Source organism: Mastomys coucha, unplaced genomic scaffold, assembly GCF_008632895.1.
Source record: "Mastomys coucha isolate ucsf_1 unplaced genomic scaffold, UCSF_Mcou_1 pScaffold8, whole genome shotgun sequence".
Taxonomy (NCBI): Eukaryota; Metazoa; Chordata; class Mammalia; order Rodentia; family Muridae; genus Mastomys; species Mastomys coucha.
The window spans coordinates 57,066,882-57,092,283 of record NW_022196914.1 but is presented as its reverse complement, the minus strand read 5'-3'; the positions used below and the strand labels follow the sequence as shown (position 1 = coordinate 57,092,283).

The following is a 25,402-nucleotide window of genomic DNA, read 5'->3' as shown; positions in this document are numbered from 1 at the left end:
AAAAATGAAATTAGATCCTGCATCCTATCTGACCAACATGGATGAAATCTGGATATCATCAATAGTAGAAAGCTTAAAAACTCATAGACACTGAGCAACTCACTATGGAATGAAAAATGGTCAAGACAGAAATCAAGAAAGAAACTGTGAAAATTTTTAGAATTGAGTGAAAATGAAAGCACAGCACATCCTATCCTAGTGGGCAGGATGAAGTCAGTTCTGAGAGGCAAGTTGATACCACTGTCTACATCGAAAAATTGGACCGATCTCATTAGTAACTTGGTAGCACATCTGAAAGCTCTAAAACAACAGCAGCAGCAGCAGCAGCAGCAGCAGCAGCAGCAGCAAAATAACACTCAGAATAAGATGGCAAAAATATAAACTAAGGGCTGAAGTCAATGAAATAGAAACAAAACAAAATAATAGAATCAATGAAAGGAAGAGTTGGTGCTTTTGAGAAAATCAGTAAGATTGACAAACCCATAGCCGAGTTAACTAGAAAAGGAAAGAGAAGATCAAATTAATACAGTTAGAGATAGAAAGGGGACATGACAGCAGACACTGATGAAATCCAGAGATAATGACATACTTTAAAAAATCTATAATCTACTACACTGGAAAACATAAAAGAAACGGTTGAATTTCTTGACATATATGGCCTTCCAAAGTTAAATCAAGATCAGATAAGGAATTTAAACAGACCCATAACCCCTGATGAAATAGAAGCAGTAATTAAAAGTTCACTCGTCCAGAAAGCTCAGGGACAGAGGGGTTCAGTGCAGAATTCTATTAGACCTTCGAAAAATAAATGTCAATACTCCTTAAATTATTCTACAGAGTAGAAACAGAAGGAACATTCCCTGATTCTTTTTATGAAGCCCCAGTTACCCCAATACCTAACTAACTATACAAAGACCAAGAACATGAATTACAAACCAATATCCTTTATGAACATAGGTGCAAAAAATAAAATACTTGCAAACTAAATCCAAGAACACATCAGAATTATTGTCCAATTGTCTAATCAACTTGGCTCCAACCCACAGAGGCAGATGCTTGAAGATACATAAATCAAGGCTGGAGAGATGGCTCAGCAGTTAAGAGCCCTGACTGCTCATCCAGAGGTCCTGAGTTCGATTCCCACCAACTACAGGGTGGCTCACAACCCTCTGTAATGAGATCTGATGCCCTCTTCTGGTATATCTGAAGACAGTGACAGTGTACTCATAAAATAAATAAATCTTTTTTTAAAAAGATTCATAAATCAGTACATGTAATGCACATAAACAGACCAAAAGATAAAAACCACAGGATCATCACATTAGATACAGGAAGGCCTTTGACAAAAATCCATCATCCCTTTATGTTAAAAGTCCTGGAGAAACTAGGGATACAAAAGACATAATAAGGTATGTTACAGCAATTCCACAGCCAGTGCCAACCTAAACAGAGAGAAACTTCAAGCATTTGTACTGAAATGAGGACCAAGAGAAGACTGCCCACTCTCTCCATACCTATTCAATACAGTACTTGAAGTCTTAGCTAGGGCAATAAGACGACTGAAAGAGACCAGGGAAATACAAATTTTTAAAAAGTCAGTGTTTTTTATTTGCAGATAATGTGATTGTGTACATAACAGCATTAAAAACTCCATTGGGAAATGTCCACTGCTGATAAACACTTTAAGTAAAGCAGCAGGACACAAAACACAGAAAAGTCAGTAGCTTTCCTATGTACAACTGTCAAGCTGAGAAAACAGGGAAATGATACCTTTCACAATAGCCTCCAGAAATATCTGGGGTAACTCTAGTCATGCAAGTGAAAGACTTATATAATAAAATTTTAAGACATTGATACCAGAAGATGGATAGATTTCTCATGCTCATGGATTGATGAGATTAATGTAATGAAAATGGTCATCCTACCAAAAGCAATCTACAGATTCAACACAATTCCCATCAGAATTCCAACGCTTTTCTTTACCACATTGGAAAAACAATTTTCAGATTCATATGAAAACTCAAAAAAAAACATAATAACTAAAATAATATAGCAATTCTGATTAATAAAATAACTGTTAGAAATAATCACCTCCAATCTCAAGTAGGACTATAGACCTATGTTAATAAGAACATCGAGGATTAGCATAAAAACACATGTTGATTAATGGAATTGAAGACTCAGACTAAAGTCAACACACCTATGGGTACTTGGTTTTTTTTGTTTTTTGTTTTTTTAAACAAAGAAGCCAGAAGTGCTTCAGAAAGAAAACTTCGGAAAGAAAAAAAGAAAGAAAGACAGCATCTTCAGGAAATGGTGCTGTTAAACCAAATGGCTGCATATAGAAGAATGTAAATAGATCCATATCTATCACCCTGCACAAAGTAACTCCAAATGTGTCAAAGACCTCAATATAAGGCCCTGATTCTGATAAAAGAGAGGTGGGAAATAGTGTTGAATTTGTGACACAGGAAAACACTTAACAATACACTTCTAGCACAGGCACTCAGACCACCAATGAATGGGACCTCATAAGACTGAAGAGCTTCCGTATGGCCAAGGATACCATCCGCTGGGCAAAGCAGTAGGCTACACATTTATGAAAGATTTATATCAATTACATGTCTGAGTGTGTGTGTATCCCAACTTGAAAATGGGGTACAGAACTAAACAGTTCTCAAAAGACGAAACACAAATGGTTGAGAAGCACTTAAAGAAACGTTCAACATCGTTAGTCATCAGGGAAATGCAAATCAAAACTACTTTCTAATTTCACCTTACACCAGTCACATTGACCATGATCAATAAAACAAACGACAGCTCATACTTGTGAGGATGTGGGGTTGGGGAGCCCTTCTTGCTGATGAGAGTGCAAGCTTGTACAGCCACTGTGAGAGTCAGTGTGGTGGTTCCTTGGGAATCTGGAAATCGTTTACTTTAAGATCCATCTAGATCACTCTTGGTCATATACCCAAAGGACCTCTACGTCCTACTGTAGAGACACTTGTTCATGGGTATTCTCATCATAATAGCCAGAAATTTATAACAGCTAAGCTGTCCATCAAGTGGTACATGAATAATGAGATGTACATTTACAGGATGGAATATTCAGCTTGTTTAAAGAAGTTTTTTAACTTCAGATAAATGGATGAATCTAAAAACCCAGACCCAAAGAGACAAATATTGCATGTTTTCTCTTACATGTGGGTCTTAGCTTTTAAGCTTTCAATGTGTGTTCTACAGTCTGTATAACCACAGAGTTTAGGTACCTAGTAAGGGACTGGGGGGAAGAGAGGATCTCCCAGGGAAGGGAATTTATGATGTATTGTTATAAAGGAACAATAGTAAGAGGGATCCCTCCTGGAGTGGGAGGACTAAATGGGGAGAGGAAAGGAGAAGTGAGGGAGGATGTGGGGAGGGGCAACTGACACTAGAGCCACTTGAGGGGCCATATGGAAACCTACTACTATAAATGCTTCTTAAAACATAACACATATATGAAAGAAATCAAAATGGAGTCTAAGGGAAAACCTAGTATTACTGTTCTTCTAAAGCTCTGGTCGTCAGCCTTCCTAGTGCTGTGACCCTTTAGTACAGTCCCTCTTTATAGGGACCCCACCCAGAAAAGTATTTTGCTACTGTTGTGAATTGTAATTATCTGCGTTTCCCAATGGTCTTAGGTGGCCCCTGTAAAAGGGTCATTTGACCAACAAAGGGGTTGTGATCCACAGTTTAAGAACCACCATTCTAACCATTTAAAGCAATATGATATCTTCTAATATTCTGCTATACCCACAGATCAGCCCCTCATTCAGACCTCATCAGAGAAACAACTTCATGCAGTAGATGGAAACTAACACAGAGAACTGTAACTGGACACTATGCAGAACGTAAAAGATTTTAGAGCACTGTTTTAAGTGGATGCCTTCATCAGACAATTCCCTTAGGACTCAGGGAGCTACGGAGAAGAGGAGGCAGAAGGAATGTAAGAGCTAGAGGGGATGGACGACTCCAAGAAAACAGGGTCCTCCTAACAGGACAGATTCTCTGCATATAAATTCAGAGAGCCTGTGACCACACACACTGCCTGTGCAGGTTCAAGCCTAGATGGTCCCACTGCTGAGAAGGGAACTAGGACCTGAGTCCCCAACCCTTACCAAGAAGCTGTCTGTACTTGATATCTGCTTGCAATTGAAATGTATTTTCCCTGATGGAGTTTCACTGGGTATATTAACCATACTTCAGGGTGGGCCCCATACCCAGCAGTAGATGTCCAACACAAAATGAACCCTAAGCTTTTGTAGACTTTCTGCCCCAAATTGTTTCAATTGGGCATTTTTTGTCTTACTGGTCTTTTGCTTGTTTATTTTGGTTTCCTGTGTGTGTGTATGTGTGTGTGTGTGTGTGTGTGTGTGTGTGTGTGTGCGTGTGTTAAGTTTTTTGTTTGATTGAGATTTTTTTGGTTTTTAATGAGAGAATGAAAGGGTATGAATTTGGGTGGGTCGGGGAGCACATGGGAAAAAAAAACTTTTCTATAGAAAAAATGAGGTTTGGACTTCAGTATGTTTTTTAACAAATGTGTAGTCATTTTTCAGCAAATTTATGTTAGTAGACATGTTCTGAGACTCCTCTTTTTCTATCTGGAATAGTAACATGTGTCTTTTAGGGCTATTTAGCATGTATATGTATGGCAGCAAACAGCGCAGCTGGCACAAAACATGCAGGAAGTGTTCATCCCTTGTCTCCCGAAAGATAGAACGCTAAGGATAATAATGGCAAGGATTTGAGAAGGTTTTGGTTTTGGTTTGGGCAGGGCAGGGCAGGGCAGGGAGGGGTGTTCAATAAAGGGTTTCTCTGTATAGCCCTGGCTCTCCTGGAATTCACTCTGTATACCAGGCCAGCCTTGAACTCACAGAGATCTATCTACCTGCCTTTGTTTCCCAAGTGCTGGGATTAAAGGTGTGCACCACCACCTCTAGCTGAGTATTAATTTTTCAAAAACAAAGAAATGTTTTTGTTTGTTTAGACAGGGTTGCAGGTAGCTCGAAGTAGCGTCAAATGTATTATATAGCTGAGGGTGACATTGAACTTGTGATTCTTCCATGCCTCCCTAGTACTAAGATCACAAGTGTATGCCACCTCTCTCGGATTGGAGCTTGGACTTGAGCCTCTTGCATGATGCCAACACTCTACTTAATGGTTGTTATCTCCAGCCCTTCTGTGGACACTTTTTAAAGCAGTATGTATTTTGTATGCCTTTGCAGGTAGTAGGAGGGAATTACTGTGTTGTCATCATGGATAACACAAAGGAAAAGGACAGCAACTTCAAAGACGACCTTCTGCTCCGCATGGGACTAAACGACAACAAAGCAGGCATGGAAGGGTTGGATAAGGAGAAAATTAACAAAATTATCATGGAGGCCACAAAGGTGTGTTCTCGCTTCTTTCAGTATCTGTGATTCAGTTTTTAGTATAAAGCTATTAAGTTTGGTTTACTGTTCTTTTTATTAATTAAAACGTATTTTAATATAGCCCTAAGCTATGAAATGTGTAAATGCCTCTCAAATCTGTTGCTCTTGCTACCAAGCTTTCTACTTTGAATTTGAATAATATGCATATAAGAGCAAAAGAATGCACATTTTTTTTCTTTTTCTTTTCCCCCATGTAAAAGAATATTATAATTGGGTGGAGAGATATGCTTGTATATGTGGATGTAGTTTATTGAGCTAATCAGAATTGTTACTGATTGACAAATATGTCATTTTTATCTTTTGATTCTATAAACAGTACTGCGGTGAGTTTACTTTTTTTTTTTTTTTCTTTAGGCAAAGTCTTACTGTACAGCCCTGGCTGTCCTGGCAGTCATTATGGAACCCAGACTGGCCTTAAATTCATAGACATCTGCCTGCCTTTGCTGGGATTAAAGGCATGTGCCACCATGCCCAGCTTACATTTACTAATCTTATATGTGTGAAAGTGCAACTATAGAAGAGATATCTAGAAATGGAATTGCTCTATAGAATACAGATAACATGTATACAATTTTTATGAGTTGCTAAATAAAGAGCCACTTTGTCTATTTATATATCTCCCTCCATTATATGAATTTATATATCACCGTATTATTAAAACTGCAAGACAAGACTGTGTTTCTGAATGTTAGGATTTGCCAAGTTTAGGTAACCATTTAGCACTGACAACTCGGTCAAAAAATGGTCAAACAATATGAATAGGCACTTAAGTGAAGAAGATGTGCATGTCTCAAACACGAAAAGATACTCAACTTTAGTCACTAAGAGAAGGCAACCTTAAAAACCCCTGGGAGATGCTCTTCGCACTACTGTTAACCAGAATAGCTATAATAAATAAGGTAGTGGAAAGTGTAGCCAGGGATGTAGGGAAACTGGAGCCTTCATATGCAGAAATAGTAATGATTCAGTCATGGAAAACAGTTGACAGTTCCTCAAAGGGTTAAATATGCATTGCCGTAAGACACAGAAATATACTGTTAAGTGCATATTAAGAGGAATGACAATGTATGTCCAAGCAAAACTATTTGTAAATGTCTATACTAGCATTTTCATGAGAGCCAAATGTAGAAATAACTCAGTGTCTGCAACCTAATAAATTGACAGCCACTTGTGTTCAGTGGTGGAACCATTGAGAGTTGATCCAGAGGCTTATCTGTTTTCTTTAATGACTTAATACTAACATTCTGAAAAGAGACAAGTAAAGGAGAAAACTAATGAGCTAGCTACTGAAACGTGGATGTGCCGCGTGGACATACCACAGTGAGGGCTTCTTTGCTGTCGTTGTTTTGGTTTGGTTTTTAATACAAATCTTAACTGATTGCTTCTATGTAGTATTGTCTCACAAGAATTACATGATTTAGGGGGTGTGCATGCGTGCATGCGTGTGCTTACGGCCTCGTGCATGCTAGAGAAGTATCCTTTACATGAAAGGAAACTGATGCAGAAAGGTGAAGTAATTTTCAGATTACCCAACTAACTTTTGAAATCAGTGTGACTTCAGAGTCACACTGTTAGCCACTAAGGTACATACTACAGAGATCCTTTTCTTCTGAAGCTTTTCTTATGTTTTGCTTTCTTTGCAGGGATCCAGATTTTATGGAAATGAGCTCAAGAAGGAAAAGCAAGTCAATCAACGGATTGAAAATATGATGCAACAAAAAGCTCAAATTACCAGCCAGCAACTAAGGAAAGCTCAGTTACAGGTATTTATTCAGTTGGAGGGGAAGTTGGTAGAATAGGAATTAACAACAAAAGTTCAGCACCGTGGAGTCATAACAGCAAACAGGGTGAGGTGGAGGTGCTCATTACATTGCTACGCATGCGCATTCAGCACGCACGCATGCTCGCTAAGCCTTGCTCTGCACCTTTCCCTGTGCAGAAGAGGAAGTGGCAAGGTTACTTGCCTGGCTTCAAAGGACAGACAGTTGCAGGACTGGGATTTGACCAACGCACAGCATATGGTGTTTTATCATGTGCGTGCTTTGCAGCTAGACAAGGCTGTAAGGCAAATATGGCCGAGTTGAGGGAGAGGAACTGGGTGTAAACTCTAACTCTTTAGAGTGACCATGTTTTAGTAAAGTAAAAAGTTACACTACAAGTTAAATACCAAATGCGCATGCTATTTTTTTTTTTTTTGAATGAAATGATTTCTAAATACCTAGAGGTTTTTATGTTCTCCAGAACTTGCAGGGGGGTGGGGTGGGGAAGAGGTGGGAGATTAAAAAAAAATTCAAATTCTCTCAGCCACTAAAAATTATTTCAGTAGAAAAGTTTGGAAGGAACCAGGGTTCAGGGGATCCTATGGGAGATTGACAGCTCAAGACAATCATGTTTCTGCTGATCAGACTAATGTTGTAGGTGAGTTCATCCTCTAGTAAAACCTGACTCAATGTTAACAAAGCACTGGATACAGGAAAATGCTTTTACAGATAAGGAGACGGACATAGAAGGCAAAGTAATTTTCATATTACCCAGAACTGAGCATACTAATAAAGTTGTCATATGAATCTACCATGCTTCCGAATCTTCATCTTAACAGTGGAGTTCAGAGATCATGCACTTTCTTTACTGAACTAGATAATTTTTTATAAACACTTTTCCAGAATATTATTTTAATTTGTTGTTGGTAGTGGTGGTGGTAGGTATTTTGGTTTTTGATTGTTGGCTTTGTTTGTTTGCATGTGACAGGATCTCACACTCCAGCCCTGGATGGCCTCAGACTCCTGATGGTCCTCTTCCTTCAACCTCCAGGGAGCTTAGATTACAGGTGTGAGGGGCCCAACCCAGTTACAAGATAATTTTTAAGTGGCTGCTATTCTCACAAAAGGTGACCTGTGTGTTGGATCAGTCATCATTTTTGGCACTTCATTGCATTCCTCTGTGTAGAGATACGCTACTCTTACATTTCCCAACCTTGATTCCAGTCTCTATTTTATATGCATCTCTGTGATGGTCTTCTATCTTTGCACTCTGGTATAGTTATTTTCATCAAAAATTATATTAATTTAAAATTTCAATATGTAAGTGTTGCTTTCTTCGAATGATTCTTTGAAGCCATATTTCAACAGTCTTGTTACTTTTTTCATGCTGGTTTTAATTGCCTTTGATTGAGTCAGAGAAGAAACCCCCCTCTCATGGCACTCACCCTCTCATTGTGAGATGTGTTCTTTTATTCTGTTTGTTATGAGACAGGTTAAGTGGGTGGCATAAGAAAACCAAAGTAACAGTTTCTTCTTATATAATAAGAAACAATCACTTGTTATATTACTGTTCCTGTGGAGAGAGGAACAAACATACATTCACCCAAGATAGTCACTGGTGACAGACGGAAGAAACAATCCCATAAAAGTCTGGACTGGTGAGCCAGTGAGGAGGAAAGAGTGGGTTACCTATCGGAGGATGAGTGGCGTTGAGGTCCAGCAGGGGTGATGGCCTAAGTGCTGCCTAGATGGAGTCCCTCCTTCCTTCAGCTAACCTCCTTTGTAGTTATCACCTCCCATGACCATGTGTAGCTGGGCAGGAGTGTATACAGATGGGGAGCGGCATGCACAGGAAGGAGTGAGTGCTTGTGGTCTAGAGTGAGGGCCAGCTACCCTTCTCCACTCTTCGTGGGAGGGAATGTCAGTAGGATGGATCTTGTGAGTGTCCCTTGCCTGTACTCATAGTTGTTCTGATTTCAGGATTATTAGCTACGCCCATGCCTACAGTTCCATGACATCCTTAGCTCTGATTACCTTAGTAATTTCTGACACAAATTTTCCTTAAATCTATTCTATTCTATTATCTATACTATTCTATTATCTCCTGGGGTTATAATTACTGGTCTGGCAAAAGTAATCCGTACTCCATTTCCTGGTGAGGAAGGTGGAGTGTGAGGGAGGGGGATTAAAAGCAAATCATCTGCTGTTAAACAAGTGAGAAAGAAGTTGTAAACAATATTTAAACTCACATTCTTTTGGCAGCACCTCAAGTTACAGGGCCACACATGACTGCAAGAGAAACTATAAAATGTGCTCTCTAGCTGGGTGGCCATCTGCCCAGCCTTTCTGTTTAATGGAAAGAATGGGGAGATATATTTGGATGTTCAACAAACAGTCCAATACTGTCTTCTTCCATATTTCTAGAGTTTATTATCAATTTCTCTTCATTTATGAGATCTTATGTATTAAGAATTTTTCTTACCATATTTCCTAAATGTGTTTTCAATATGTCTTTTAATTTTGATCACATACTTTAGAAGCTTATCTAGTCAAGCCTAATGCTGTTCTTCTTAAGACTTTTGTTTTAGGTTCATAGAAAAACTGCACAGAAAGTAAAAATCTCCCTGCCCTCACTCGGGCTAACCTCTAGCCAGATCTCCCTGCCCTCACCCGGGCTAGCCTCTACCCAAACACTCTCTCCCAGAAGTGCACTTCACTTGTTGCAATTAAGATGCCTACTATGGCATTTCTTTATCATGCATCAGTAATTTATTACTAATGCCTTAAAGGTAGAGACAAGTTTATAGTGCTATATAGTCACCATTACAGTACCAATAACTCCATCACAATGTGAGTTATTCCCCGAAAGCCCTTTGTGACCTATTTGTCCATCCTTCTCTCCTGCTCCTCCCTGGTGAGCTCTGATCTCTTCACTCTGTCCCTGGTCTCTCCCTGGCCAGCATAGGAATCCTACAGTACGAAGCCTCTCCACACTGGCTTCTTTGACTTACCAATATACGCTTAGATTATTTTATACTGTCTACGGCTTGAGAGCTCACTGTTTTCATGTGCTGAGTATTATTCTTTACCCAGATGTCCATCAGTTTATCCATTTCCCTACTGGAGAACATTGTGTTTGCTTCCCAAATTCTGCCAATTATGAGTAAGCTGCTTATAGATACCCCATGCTCTCATTTATGTGTGGGCATAAGTTTTCAACTCCAGTTAGTAAATGCAAAGGAATATAATTTGCTAGGTCATGTGATTTTTAAAAAAGTTCACTTTTTATAAGAAGCTGCCAAACTGTCTTCCAAGATGACCGACTGTACCATTTGGCATCCTCATGGTGAAGGATGAGGGACCCTGTGGCTATTCCTTCTGACCAGTCTTTGGGGTTGTTAGTGTTCTCAGTTCAGGCCATCCTGATACGTGCAAGATAAATGGTGTTACATCATTTTATACTGCATGTGCTCACTGGCATAGAGTGAGGAGTCGAATTTCATATGTTACATGTCATGTATAAATCTCTGGTGAGGTGTCTGTTAAAGCCTTAGGCTTAATTTTAAATCAGATTGTTGAGTTCCTTTTTGTTTTGTTTTGTTTTTTATTAAATTTTAAGAATCCTTTGTGTATTTTGAGTATCAGTCACATACTGACTCTTATTTTGCAAATATTTTCTTCTAGCTGCACTTATCTTTTGACTCCCTTGATAGTAATCTTCATTGAGCAGACATACAAAATATGTCTCAGTTAAAGTATGAAGGATTTTTTTCTAAGTTTAAAAAAATTGTGTTCTGTTGAAAACGATGTTGTCTTTAAATTGACCTTATTCTGTAAACAGTTTGCTTTCTGGACTTGCTAGGTTTTATTGGTCTGTAATCTACAAATATCTTTAATAGAAGCTTTACAGACACAGAGGAACATAGCTGGCATGTTGTTCTGACTCTTGAGGGGTTCAAATGAATTTTGCAGTTTAACGTGCAGATAACCTGAAGGAATAGAAAGTGCCTTCCACTGAACAGCAGAATTTCAGGTTTTGTTCCAGTTGTGTCAAGTGTTTTGCTAGAAGCCTTGCTGGCATCTCTCAGGAGTGGTAGGAAATGTGTTTTATGTTGATTATTTGTTTCATTTGTTGAGCTTCCTCTAGAAGAAGCTGTGTGCGTGGGAGAAGGCTGAGGAAGTCCCAAGGAGACAAGAAGGTCTCAGAGAACGGAGACATTTTCATAGGAAATGTTCCTATTTTGGACTCATATTTTCCACATGCTAGATTTGATTATGTGTGATATGATAGTGTAAATTCCTGCTGGTCAGGCTGAGGTAAGAAGTCTGAATGCATAAGCCAGGCCATTTGTTTGGACCCTCTTTGAATATTCTCCACCCTCATCATACTCCTGGAAGGCAGTGATCTGATTGTTATCATATAAAATATCTCCTAATGAGCTCGTAAACTGAATAAACAAGCATCCACATTCTGTGACGTGAAGGCCACACAACCAATCTGTGCATTTCAGCCATTTCAACAACTGCCTTCACTAACTTGGACCAACTCAGTAGACTTTATGGAAATACTAAGTCAAAATAAAAAGCAGTAGTTCCAAATATTGTCCTAAATGTAGTAGAAATTGAAGATTTTAAAAAGAAATTACATTAGTATGGAGTATGGGTGTAACAGTGTTAAAGACTGGTCGAAGTCTACTAGCCACACGTGATATTCATGGCTCTCACCCCAGCACTCTGGAGACAGATGGGTCTCTGTGAGTTCTAGGCCAGCTTGTTCTACATTGTGGGTTCTGGGACAGCCAGGACTAAAGTCTCCAAAACAAACAACATCAACAACAAAGATAAAAAACCAAAGCCTATGTTAGAGAGAATCATAAGATAAAGAAAAGAAACCTTGGAGTAAGCTATTTCCCAAGTTCAGCTGTCCCACGTGTCAGCTCTATGACTCAGAACAAATCTCTTAATCTTAGTAAACTTTCATTTTCTCATTTATAAGACTAATAATTGTAATCTCAGAATTATTTTGACTAGTGAGTTTTTGTGGGAAGCACTTAACATATTATATGACATACTCAGTAACTGTCCCTTCTACCTTAAAATAAGAGGTAGTCAGCAAGACCTTGCCATACCCCTCTCCAAGAACACTTTGTACAAGCATCTCTTTATTCATTCAACAATCTTTTGCCATTAGTTTATTATAAATAAGGATCGAAAGAGAGGGCTAACATCCCACTGTCCTGTGCCTAATGAGAAGCATTGCTGAGACCCAGAGGAAAGTCCCTATTTTTAACCCCGGTGACACACGAGTTCTCAGAAGTAACAGGAGGAAGAAGGTAAATGTTACAGCCTCAGAGTAGACTGCTAAAGGCCTTCAGGGGAAAGTGTGATTAACGAACCATGAATGAGAACTAAAGGGGGAGAAATGTTGGAAAGCTGAGGCACTGTGCATCTGGGAGAGCAGAGAGCGTTCAGACAGGATGGGTGGGTGACTAAGGAGAGAGGAAAGGAAGATGGAAGGGATGAGTCACACTGTGAGGCTTCCTCTGGGCAGCTGCATGCTTGCAGCAAGTACAAGAGAGAAGTTCAAAGAAGAGACAGTCCCAGCATTCATCAGGAGTGTGAGGAGTTTTCCCTCGCGGTTGGCTTGCTATTTATCTTTTGCTTCTCTATATTATTCCAAGCCAAAATATTTCAGATGCCACTCCCTTATTCTTACTTCATTCATATTTTAGGCATATTGTAATTTTTGTAGCTTATCTACTACAATAAGGGCCACAGTGGAAATAAGAAAACAAGAAAGAGAACATTAGTTCTCTGGCATAGAAGACAAAGCTGCAGCTGAGTTTCATAGGATGTTTGAGTTCACCCATGAAAGCTGTGGCAGAGCTCAGAGAGTATTCTAGATAGGGGCAGCCACAGAAGGCAGAGTTCCTCAAGTCAGCGAGAGCGGCAGGCTCAGCAGGGGTAGGCCTATATACACTGTCAGGGTCTGCTACAGGCAGATGGGATTCAGGCCTTGTTCTTAAGAAGATCTGCAGTTTTAATCTCCAGCTAGTGTCTTAGAACAGAGTGTCTGTTCTAAGACCATGAAACAAGTATTCTATAAGTGAAGGCAAGGCTGAAGACAGCATGGGGGATGGCTTGGGGGATGGGCGGGCACAGCATACCTTCCTGGCTCTCCACATGACATAGTTGCTTTCCCTTATGAGCTCACTGGTTTCTCCAGGGCTATTTTCCTCTCTTCTTGGTTGCTATGTTATGCCTGTGTTGATCCTTTGAGTAGTAGATTTCATGTTCTGTGTGTGGGGTGCTTGTTTTATAGCTGTCTTCTGTTATGATTTATGTTAATGATCTAGGCAGCTTCCTTATAGGTTGTCAGAATTAAAACTGTCTCCTAGCCCTTTGCAAGGTAACATGGGAAAGCACATATAGAGCATTAGTAGAGGCTGCTCATAGAAACAGGGTATGGTGGTGTTTGCTATGTAAGCTTTTCTTTACTTGCCTATTTTATTTCTGTCTATGTTCATTTCTCTTTTTTCTTTCAATCCAATAATTTTTCTCCAAAGAGGCAAAAAGTATTTAAAGATTACAATTCTGCATTGTTATATTTGACATACTAAATATTATGTCATATTAATATTTAATTTTAAATATTAATTAATATTAAAGTTTTATGAAAAATAAGCTACATCTTCAATTTTTAATTGGTATTTGTATAGCATTAGTATTTCAGATATTAGCTCTTGTCCTGGCTAGTTTTATGTCAACCTAACAGAAGCTAGAATCAGGGAAGAGAGACTCTGAACTGAGAGAATGCCTCCATACGATCAAGCTGTGGTCAAGCCTGTAAGGCATTTTCTTAGTGATTGACATGGGAGGGCCCAGCCCATTGTGGTTGGTGCCACTCCTAAGCTGGTGGCCTGGGTTCTAGAAACCAAGCAAGCTGAGCAAGCCATGAGAAGCAAGCCAGTAAGCAATACCTTCCATGGCCTGTGTCAGCCTCTGCCTCCAGGTTCCTGACCTGTTTGAGTTCTTGCCCTGACTGCTTTCAGTGATGCTGGAACTGTGAATGAAATAAACCTTGTCTCCCCAAGTTTCTTTCCTTCATGATGCTTCATCACAGCAATAGAAACTCTCACCAAGACAGCAAATGTAGTTGTACAGAAGGAATATTTACTCTGTACTTCAGCATGTCCGCTTGGACATTGTGCAGCATTACATCATGCACCAGAGGTATAATCTCTTATTGTACATTACCCTTGCTCTATTTTAAAACGTTAACAATCTGAGTCAAATGGGAATTGTTTAATTTGCCTAAATAGAAGCTTTCTGTTATAGTAAGCTTCTTCAAATTAGTTCAGCAGTAGCATCATTTGATGTAGGTGACTGGGATAGCTCATTTATTCATTAAATACTTGGTAAGTTCCTGCTATGTTCCTGGAAGGATAGAAAGAAGAATCACTAGGAACTTACATTTTAAAATGGGTAGTCAGTCTGGTAAGGCCATTTCTCAGTGGGTAAGGCCCTTGCTGTATAAGCAGGAGGACTTGAGTTTGGGGCCCCAGCACCATGTGAAAGTCAGGTGTGGCGTCATGTGTGTAACCCCGACACTGTGCAGGGAGACTGGTGGGTCCCAGGAGCTCAGTGGCCAGCCAGCACAACCAAAACAGCAAGCCCTAAGATCACTGAGAAATCCTGTTCCAAAATATAAGGGGGAGAGCAGCCGAGGAAGAGACCCAAGGCACTGTGGCCCAAGCACACATGCGAAGGTATGCGTTCACACTTACACACAAATTCAAAAGGTAATGGCTAAAAATAGGCTCTCTGTGTGAAAAAAAAACCCAGTTATTATCCTTAACAAACAACAATAAATCACATACTCAAAGATATAAGAAAATATATACCCAATAGGTAAGTAGGTGGATGGATGGATGAGTAGATTGGCAGATAGAAAGATTCCTTCTGAATTAAAATGAATGATTAATGATGTTCTGATATCATATTGTCTAAAAGTATGTTTTAAAAATTAAGGTTGACAGATTTGCAATGGAATTAGAACGGAACCGGAATTTGAACAATACCATAGTTCACGTTGACATGGATGCTTTCTATGCAGCGGTAGAGATGAGGGACAACCCGGAACTGAAGGATAAACCCATTGCCGTAGGATCGATGAGCATGTTGGTAAGTAGGTGAAGACCAAAACCAAAAAGGAAACTTGATAGGCTATTCAGGTAAACCTACCAAGGCTTGCCAGTTTGCTGAGTACTCTTTCACAGTTCCAGGTAGCTTACACAAGTGCAGCTACTGAGTCCTGTCAATGTAACTGATCATACTAACTTTTGTTTCCACTTAAGAACAAAAACAAACAAACAAAAACACAGAGAAAATGAGTAACTGTACCAAAGTTCCAAACCTAATAAAACAGTAGAGTAGCATTGTATTCTTCCACTGCAAGTTAACTTTTCAGAAGTGTTCTAGAGAGAGTGGAAGACCAGGCAAAGGAAATGTTATGTTTTGATGGTTTGCAAACTGGCTCGCAGACCAAGTCTGGCCTGTCATCTCTTTTTGTTAAGAAACTTTGTTAGGACAAATGGTTATGGCACTTACTTATTACTGTCACATTCAAGGAATACAGCTGAATTGAGTTGAATAATTGCTAACAAAACACACCTGCAAAACCTCCAGTGGTTATGTGTGTCTGAGTTTTACAGAAAGTGTTGCCAGCTCCTATTTTACAGTAACATAGCTTGTTAATATATTTACAGTGTAATTAATTTTTTCCACAACTCAGAATCATTTGTCTTTCTGACCACTAAGTTGCCTTTCGTTTGGCTGTCCTAAGTCAAAGTGAAGGGAACAGGAGGCATGCCTGTGGCTGAAAACATATTCACTAATAGGAGGCGCCCACCTGCAGCCTCGGCACCCAGAAATGCACCACATCTCATCTGAAAGCTGCAGCTGGGATAGATATGTATTTGTATCACAGAAACACTAGAGAAACAAGAGAGTTGCTCCCTGTGGCAGACTCCGTCCGATGCCTTAGATAACTATAAACCTATGTCCTACAATTACTTTATTATGTATCTCTAACCCATCATGAGCATGCAGGCAGCTAACGATCTGGGCTTTAAAGCAATACTTGTTGAAATGTGTTCCCCTTTCCTATACACCACCAATGAAATCAGAAAGAAAAAGCAATAATGCATATATATATATACATATATATGCACATACTTACACACATACATTCTGTAGCCATGTTCTAGCTAAACTGGGTGCTTTTGAAACCTTCACATATTTTCTTCCCAACCTAAAAATTAAAACTTCAAGTTCAAGATTGTCATCTTTATGTGCTAAACTAATAGTTTTCCCTTCTGAAGAGAGTTGAGGGCTGGAGAGATGGCTCAGCGGTTAAGAGCACCTGCTGCTCTTCCAAAGGTCGTGAGTTCAAATCCCAGCAACCACATGATGGCTCACAACCATCCATAAGGAGATCTGATGCTCTCTTCTGGAGTATCTGAAGACAGGTACAGTGTACTTACATATAATAAATAAATAAATCTTTAAAAAAAGAAAGATGGTTGAAGCTAATTGTTTTTGTTTAGTAAACTCATAAAAAGCTTATCTACACGTTAATGGGAGTGGTGCTATGTGTTAGATTCTTCTAGTCTGCTACTCATAGGATGTTTTGATGAATTTGGTGGGTTTTTTTTTTTTTAAATTTTCTGAGTTAACACTGAGAATCAGTCAGCACGTCTTCCCCATAGCAGCAACCCCGGGTTGCTCTTCTTTTTTCACAGACAACTCTGGTTTTCCTCCTAATCTTCAGTTTATACGAAGGAAGATTAGGTTGAGTTGGCTCTGTGTTTCTGGGATCTGGGACATGAGAAATCAAGATGGATTCACTCAGGTCTAGCACTTCCACAGTGGTGATTAGAATGCCTCCGCCTCACACTTCCTTGTCTCTGTGGGATGCCCCGACACTAAGTGCTGTAATTTACCCTTTTAACATGCGCTGAGTACTCTAGAGTAGTTGCAGAGCAGTAAACATCAAAAGTAGAAGCTGCAAGCTCTCCCGACTGAGGCTGCAGGACCCACAGCATTGTCTCCTTCCCCTTCCCATAGATTAGGCCGCTGGGCAGGAACCAGACTCCACCTTCTGATAAGAGTTAAGTGTAAAAAAGATTGCGGCTGCTATTTGCAATGTACTACAGACCCAAGATGTGAGGAACTCATACCAGTTCTTCATTAGATCTAGCTTTCATATCAGTTTCATAAAATTTACTTAGAATTAATAAATTGTTACTTTACGTATATGAGAGTTTTGCCTGCACATATGTCTGTACTACTAAATGCACACGGTAGCTCCAGAGCCAGAAGAGAGCACTGGATCCCCTGGAAATGGAGTGACCATGGTTGTGAACCACAGTGTGGCTTCATGGTATGGGAACTGAACCCAGATTCTCTGCATGAGCAGCCAGTTCTTACTCTGGAGCACTGAGCCATCTCGCCTCTCTAGCCTCAAGACTTATTTTATTTTATTTTATTTTAAAGCATTGCTTGGCCTCTCTAGTGCCACCTGCACTCTCTCCTCCAGAGCACTGAGCAGGGATCAGGGGAGTTTGGAGTACTGTCAAGATTTTTGTAATGGCTTTTCAAAATGATTAAAGGAAACTGATATTTTTTTTTCTGAAATAATTACTTCATGTGATAGTCGTGGCCTGCATTTCTCTAGCACTCACTTAGATTCCAGATAAAGGCTCCATTCAGTAAACTTGGCTGTAAATGATATTATGGTCCTGCCCTTGACCAGGACCACTGGCAGACACCGTCATGAGCAGGATTTACTAAATACTCTTGCATTTTTATTCTCAGACTTTTTAGTCTCGTGTCCTAGTAAAGTGTTTTTGAAAAAAAATCAAGCCTTTAAAAAAATAAAACTCAATTTTGAAGTTTTTAAACTTTTTTAAGTACTTCATTTTAGAGACATAATATTGCTGATCAAATTTTAGACCTTTAATTTTTTGTTCTGACAAAAAAAATCCAGATTGGGCAAATGCATACTACTAGCTGAGTATCTCTAATCCAAAACATATGAAATATAATTCTAAAAATTTTGGATTTGGGGCCTTTACCTGCATGCACATGGGTACACATAAACACATGTATATATGTACACAAACACAAAAAGGGCTTGGATTTTGGAACATTTTTGATTTCAGACTTCCCAGTCAAGGAAGGTTAACTGGAAAAAAAGACCTATGTAAATATTCCCAAATATAAAAACTTAAATATGATATACTCCTGGTCTCAAATAGTTTAAACAAACATGCTCTTCTTACATTATATTATACTAATACTTTCTATACATGTTACTTTGCATAATATGTGTACTATTGGTATTTTTTATTATTTTATAACTGTTCTATTTTACTTACTATTAGTTTCATATTGGTTCCACTATCATCCAGGTTTAAATATGTATTATATATGTATTAGGGTTACAACATATATAAAGTATATATTATATGTGTGTGTATTATATGTACATATGTATATATTGAAGCTTAATTACTAGAAATATTTTTAAAATTATTTTAAGCCATTATTTGCTGTATAGAACTGGATGACCTTGAGCCTCAAACTAGTAGGTCTCCTGCCTTAGACTCCTAATTGCTGGAATTACAGAGAGCTACTACCATATCCACTTTGAAGAATTTTTCATTGTCCTGCCTATTACCTGGTATCATGCTATAAATTTAGAAGTAACAGTAAGATAGGGTCATGGTTTTTAAGAAAGTCAAGATGCGGTTCAAGGCAGTGGCTTATAAAAGAAATGCCCTTGAATTGAAAATGCACATCAGTAATGTGTTTCTTATGAATGCACTGATCGATATGTCCATTTAGGGTTGTTCATTTTTCCCTATGTGGTCCATTTTCTTTCAGGCTACTTCAAATTACCATGCAAGGAGGTTTGGTGTCCGTGCAGCCATGCCAGGATTTATTGCTAAGAAGCTCTGCCCACAACTTATTATAGTGCCCCCAAACTTTGACAAATATAGAGCTGTGAGTAAGGAGGTAAGTGGATGTCTCACCCCAAGCCTTAGCCTGCCAAGTTTTGTTCTCACCTATAGTGAATGGTGAGTTGTGTATAGCAGGCAGAACACGCCACTCTGTTTCCCTTTGGTCTCACCTATTGTGAATGGTGAGCTGTGTACAGTGTGCAGAACACACCACTGTGTTTCCCGTTGGTCTCACCTATTGTGAATGGTGAGCTTTGTACAGTGTGCAGAACACACAGCTCTCTTTCCCAGCCCTTTGCCTTCCATGTATTTTTCATCTGCTCTCAATCCATCAAATCTCTACAATCTTTCAAAACTTTAAATAGCCTTAATAATTATAACATAAAGTTAATTTTCAATATTTTTCTCCATGTATAAAACTTTTCTAGAACAATAATATTTCTAGTATATAGAACCTATAAATTCCATCATTAATAACTTTAATTTATTTTAAATAAATTTATTATTGTTGTTATTATTATTATTTGCTATTGTTATTATTGTTATTGTTGTTATTTGTTGTTGTTGTTGTTTGTTTTGCTCCAGGCTGGCTGGAACTCACTGTGTAGCTCAGGCTAGCCGTAAACTCTTGCATGCTAGGGTTGCAGACATGGGTCCCCAAACCTTTCCCCGTGCTTCTAACAGTAACAAAATGCACTTAGTTTGACTAGTTGCTTTGCTTACTTCATAATCTTTCCCAGCTGCTTCACCACGTAATGCCAAATAGACCTTAAGGAAAAGGGCTGCTTCCTTACTTTGAAGACAGTAAAGTACAGAGATTTGCTTACTTAGTAAAATTCTGAACTGTCTATGTGAAAAGGTATCATTCTTCTGATTTTCATTAAAACTGATATGTCGTACAGTGCGGGGACTTTTGAGTTAAAATCAAGTGTGCATCACTTTTAGACTGCTGTTATAAAGTGGAAATGGTCATAGACGACTGTCTGAGCAGGACCTGTAATTCCTGCATTGTGGGGCCAGCTTCAACTACTTAATCATTTTGAGACCAGCCTGAGCTATATGAGACCATATCTCAAAGAAAAAAGGAGGAGGAAGAGGCATCTGTCTTGATATAAAGATATATTTTTTTATTAATTTTAATTGTTCACCACCATTTAGACATTCAGGGGAGCTTTAAATTCATTTATTTTTGTTTTGCCTTATTTCCCCTAGAAATACCACCCCTATATTAAAACAGATTTATTCATTCAAAACAGTCTGTTAAATTGCTTTGTGCCTGCTTTTGAAAAAGTGATAGGGGGAGGGAACATACCTTTGATAGTTATTTTTTCTGTATTCATAGTTAAAATAAATACACTATTAAGTACAGGCTTTGGTAATTTAAAAAAAGGATCTTGAATCCTATACAGTAAAATTTCTGGTGGTATGACCACAGGTGCTAAATTATTTTCAGTTGTTTGTCATTTGGTTATTTATGTAAGTTAGAAAAAAAATCATCAAATTTGAGTAATGTCTATCTAGTTACTATACCAAGTGAGTTTTACGTGTGAATGCAGTCTCAATACATTAATGCTTCTGGCCTGGCTAGTGAGCATAAGGATCATCCATTTCTGTTTTGTCCAAGCGTTAGGGTAGCTTTTCTGTTGGGCATTTTCGGGCATGGTCTATTTTAGTTCTTGGGGCAGTGCCCCATGCTCAGGAAGTGAGAGGCACTGAGCCATGCCTCCAGGGAGCATCTCTCCTTCCATCTTAGCGGCCTGCAGGTACAGACTCTCCAGAATGTCACTTTCCTTACTGAGTGGCTTCCTCTCCCAGAACAGAGCTATGCAAGGCACTCTGAATAAGCGTATGCTGGCTCACATCACCGTTTTCTAAGTTTCCCCTCAGTTGTTCATGATTGTGTTAAGATAGAACAGTTTTTTTTTTTTAATATATAAAACAAAAAGTTTAAAAGTGACAGTTTTTAAATGTTAGATGAAGAACAATTCAGCCAAAACCTTTTCTGTGGTATAGGTTATTTTGGCAACCATTCCCTGATATTTCCACTAATTCTTTGATAGACAAACAGCAAAAAAACTCCTCCATGCTTTTGTGCAATAGCGCTATTCCATGTGAAAGGCATTTCTAAATTGTGTTAGCTGTGATTCTAATCTTTGTGTTTATCTTTCATGTCATGATGCAACTCCAAACTTCACCTATAATTTAATGTAAACATGCAATTATTCTATAGATTTATCATCTTTCCCAATCCAGATTACTGTAAATTATAGTTTTATTTTCTATGAATATTGTTCATATTATTATAATTAACTAAAATGTACTATTCTCTAAACTATGGTAGTACTTACATTCCTATTCAAAATGAACAAGCATCTTCACAAATGAAATGAGAGCGAGCACTGTCCTGTCCACTCCTTCTGACTGCAACTTTAAACCTCAATCATTGCTTTCTGTTCCTACCAGAATACTGTCTGAGATTTGTTTGGCTTGCTTGTGTTTCTAGATAAAAGATGCCAGATTCAGGTTGCCTCAGATGAAGCTATTTCATGGTCTTCTGCTTTCATGATCTATTTTAATGCAAAAGAGAATTTGACAAATATCCACTGGTAGTAAATTATTTATTCCTTAAATCCGTGAGTTATTGATTGCAGGATCATTAATATAGTTGCAAAGTAAGAATATTCATCCTTTTCAGATATATAAGACAGGAGGTTTTGCTGTGGCAGCAAAATTTAAACTTTTTGTTGTTGTTGTTCTTTTTGAAGGTTAAGGAGATACTTGCTGAATATGATCCCAACTTTATGGCCATGAGTCTGGACGAAGCCTACTTGAACATAACACAGCACCTACAGGAAAGGCAAGATTGGCCTGAGGACAAAAGAAGATATTTCATCAAAATGGGAAACCACAGAAAAATCGGTAAGCAATCTATTAAAACTACCAACTAAAAACTAACAGCTTTTTGAATTAATCCAACTAACTCATATAATAAGACTAGATTCATCTTTGTAAAAGTGAAAAATCAGAAACTTAAAATATACCAATGGGATTTTAAAAATTAAATATATATAATTTCTTAAAACCAGATGAAAGTGTTAAATCTCCAGATTTTAAGAAATTACAAACTTCTTCAGACTTTTTGTAAAACAATTATTTTCTTAATATCAAAGCATTTAGATCATTGAAATGAAAGAAGCTCTCTGTTTAAAGTGGCTTTTGTTGTTGTTATTGCTGGTAGGAATCAGATTTTAATAAAGATTAGCCCCAAACACACCAAAACCTTTGGTGATTTTATTGTTCTTTGTTCCCCCAGGTTTTCTATAATCTAGTTCTAACACAATAGTGTGGCTGGCTGTTTTCAACCCTGCAGACACTGATGAACTCCTCTCCCTCCTTCACCATAAACCTTGCTGTGCCATGTGGGGGAGGGGCAGTGGAAGATCTGGATGTCTTCCTCTGTCACTCTCTTCTGAGGCAAGGTCTCTGGGGATCTGCTGTTGTCATTTTACCTCTGAGGCCCGGCTGTACCTAGCTTTTATGCTGGTATTGTAGATCTGAACTCGGGTCCTCAAGCTTGCGTGGCAAGCCCTTTACCCACTGAGGCATCTCCCCAGAGCCTCTCGAGTCCTCTACACAAGTAAAGGATTCGGGAATCCATAGATTTGTATTCTTTATCCATGAAACATTCAGATGTCACACATTCTGCCTCTAGCCCTTTTGCCAAAAGGGCAATTACTTCAAATGTCTGACCTGCCTTAAATCCATGAACAAAGTTCACCCAGCTGAAAAGGTGTGACCCAAAGGGATTCACTCACAAACCACAGCCACATGTGTGTAACTTCTTCACAGATCAGAGGGGCTAGTCAGTGATGGGCAGACAGGCTAGCAACATCCTTGAACAAAAATGGTTGGTGTACGGTGGAATCCAATATTTTTTCTATTTTTGTTTTTGTGTGTTTGTTTTTTGTTTTTGTCTTTTGTTTTTTGTTTTGTTTTGTTTTTTTGAGGGTTTTCTACATAGCCCTCAGCACTACCTGTCCTGCAACTCACTGTGTAGACCAGGCTGGCCTCAAACGCTGAAATTAAAGGCTTGTGCCACCACATCCAGCAGCATCAAATTCTAAGCCTCGCACTCTTAGGAGCTCGCCTTGTTTGCAGCAAGTTTAATACAGACATCAAATCAAAGCTTCATTACCTTATTTTTTAGGGGGTTGGTCTCTCTTTTTCCTTTGATGGAAACATCAAAAAAAGAATAATAGTTTCTAAACATAGAAGCTTGGAACAACAACAAAAAGACTTTGCTCTTTTGGTATAACCTTGCTGTTTGGGCAGGAGAGGTAAGAGGCCTGATGCTTGCTGTGTTAGTTTCTTAGCGTTCATGAGAGGAGTGGAGAGGGAAGTCACTAAGGATTGATTTTAAGCACCCCCTTAAGAATTACTCTTGCCTTGTGTTTGAGAACTGCTTTAGGCTTAAGGTAAGTGAATTACTCTCTGCAGGTGCTCCTTTCAGTCAGTGTCCAAGCTGATGGTGATGAGGTGATGTCACATCAAGTTTGCTCATTTGCACAGTGTTCTCTTTATCTATTTCATATTCTTAAGCAAATGAAATGATTTAACTTTTGGTTTTTTTACACATAATCCCCTGTGGGCTGCACTCTTATAAATAACAAACCTTGTATTTACAGGGGGTTGCGAGTGGCAGGTGACTGGTGGATCTTTCTTTAAAGTCAGAGATCTTCCTATTTGCCCTTTTATAAAAGATTCTTTGTCTCTAGAAATAGGTGATGAACTATTGTCTTTATTTGCAAATAGAATATTAAGCATTGTTCTATTTCGGCTTTGCCATACAAATCTAGATGGCAAGTGTCAGGCTGTGTAGGAAATTCAAGCACAAGCACTTGAGTGCTTGGATCCACACGGAGCATTCTGCTCTTGTTGGGTTGCTCTGGTTGCTTCAGTCACGGAGAGTGCGAAGGAGTTTCATTCAGGAGGCAGAAACCACGTCAGCAGCCAGTCACACAGCCAGGCCACACAGAAGTGAAGTACAGCTGGGGTGGAAAGGATGCCTGTGTTGCTCTGCAGCAGCTCTGATGGTGCACCAGGCACAGCATCTTTGCTTCCTGGAGTAGAGAGCACCAGTGTGAGTCACTGCACAGGGGGCTGGGGAACCTGACCAGGATGTACTGGCCTGCATTCTGACTCTAGCCCTTCACCTTGACTTCTGTGCAGCCGACTGGAAGAAAGGGCTTCTGGGTATCCCTCATTTCAGCTGTCCCATCCTCTTACTCATACCAAGTTGCTCTAAAGTTTAAAAATCAGAATGTGAAAATGGAAATGGCCTGAAGCACAGATGTGGTGAGAATAGGTTGTACTGTGAGTACAGTAGATACCTGCAGGTTCAGATTTGAGGATTTCTACCTCTAAAGCAACCCATACACCATAATTAAAGGTTGGAACTAATCAAGTGCACTGTTATATTATTTACATATCTATAAACGTTTTTTCTCTTTCTTCCTTCCTTCTTCCCTCCCTCCATCCCTCCCTCCCTCCCTCCCTCCCTCTCTCCCTTTCTTTTAAAGAGACAGCTCTGGCTGTCCTGGAACTCACAGAAACCCGATTGCCTCTGCTTCCCCAGGGCTGGGCTTAAAGGTGTGTGCCACCGCCCAGCTTTCTTTAAATATTTTCTAAAGACCAAGTTCATTTTTCAAGGAAAATGCCTTCAACTGTGTCTGGAAATTTAATTTAAGAAAATTAAGCTGCTTTACCTATAGTCCCAGCTCTCTGAAGGCTGAAGCAATAGAACTAGGTGTTCAAGACCAACCTGGACAGGGAGCATGGTTAATGTGAGGATAACCTAAGCTTTAAAAAAAAAAAAAAGAATGTAATTGTTGCTTCTGTATTTACCTTGATTTGGGAAATAAATGTGTTATGAAATGAGATCAGAAAACCTTTGTTAATCATATAAATACATTTAAATTGTTTTTAATCATATTTTAAGCTTGGAGAACAGTTTTTATTGGAATTATTCAAGTGAATATTTTTAGTATTGTCATGTATTGGGCATCCTTTCCACCCCAGCTGTCTCACCCTCCCATGTACTGGGTCCTAGGATTTCAGGCGCATGCCAGTGTGCCCAACTACTCTA

At 39.0% G+C, this 25,402-nt stretch overlaps 1 protein-coding gene across 4 annotated transcripts in view; it reads left to right on the top strand.

Moving 5' to 3' along the window:
- Positions 1–25,402, top strand: part of Polk (DNA polymerase kappa) — a 59,354-nt gene that overhangs the window by 17,525 nt on the left and 16,427 nt on the right. Inside the window, exons 2-7 of one of the 4 annotated variants that reach the window (XM_031360335.1) lie at positions 3,799–3,985; positions 5,265–5,429; positions 7,115–7,234; positions 15,263–15,415; positions 19,181–19,312; positions 22,023–22,176. In XM_031360335.1, the coding sequence (XP_031216195.1) occupies positions 5,295–5,429; positions 7,115–7,234; positions 15,263–15,415; positions 19,181–19,312; positions 22,023–22,176 (694 nt within the window). In that variant the 5' untranslated portion in view covers positions 3,799–3,985; positions 5,265–5,294. Of the gene's footprint in view, positions 1–3,798; positions 3,986–5,264; positions 5,430–7,114; positions 7,235–14,304; positions 14,465–15,262; positions 15,416–16,708; positions 16,762–19,180; positions 19,313–22,022; positions 22,177–25,402 lie in introns of those variants that run through there. The other 3 variants (XM_031360334.1, XM_031360336.1, XM_031360337.1) reach the window with 3 other exon arrangements.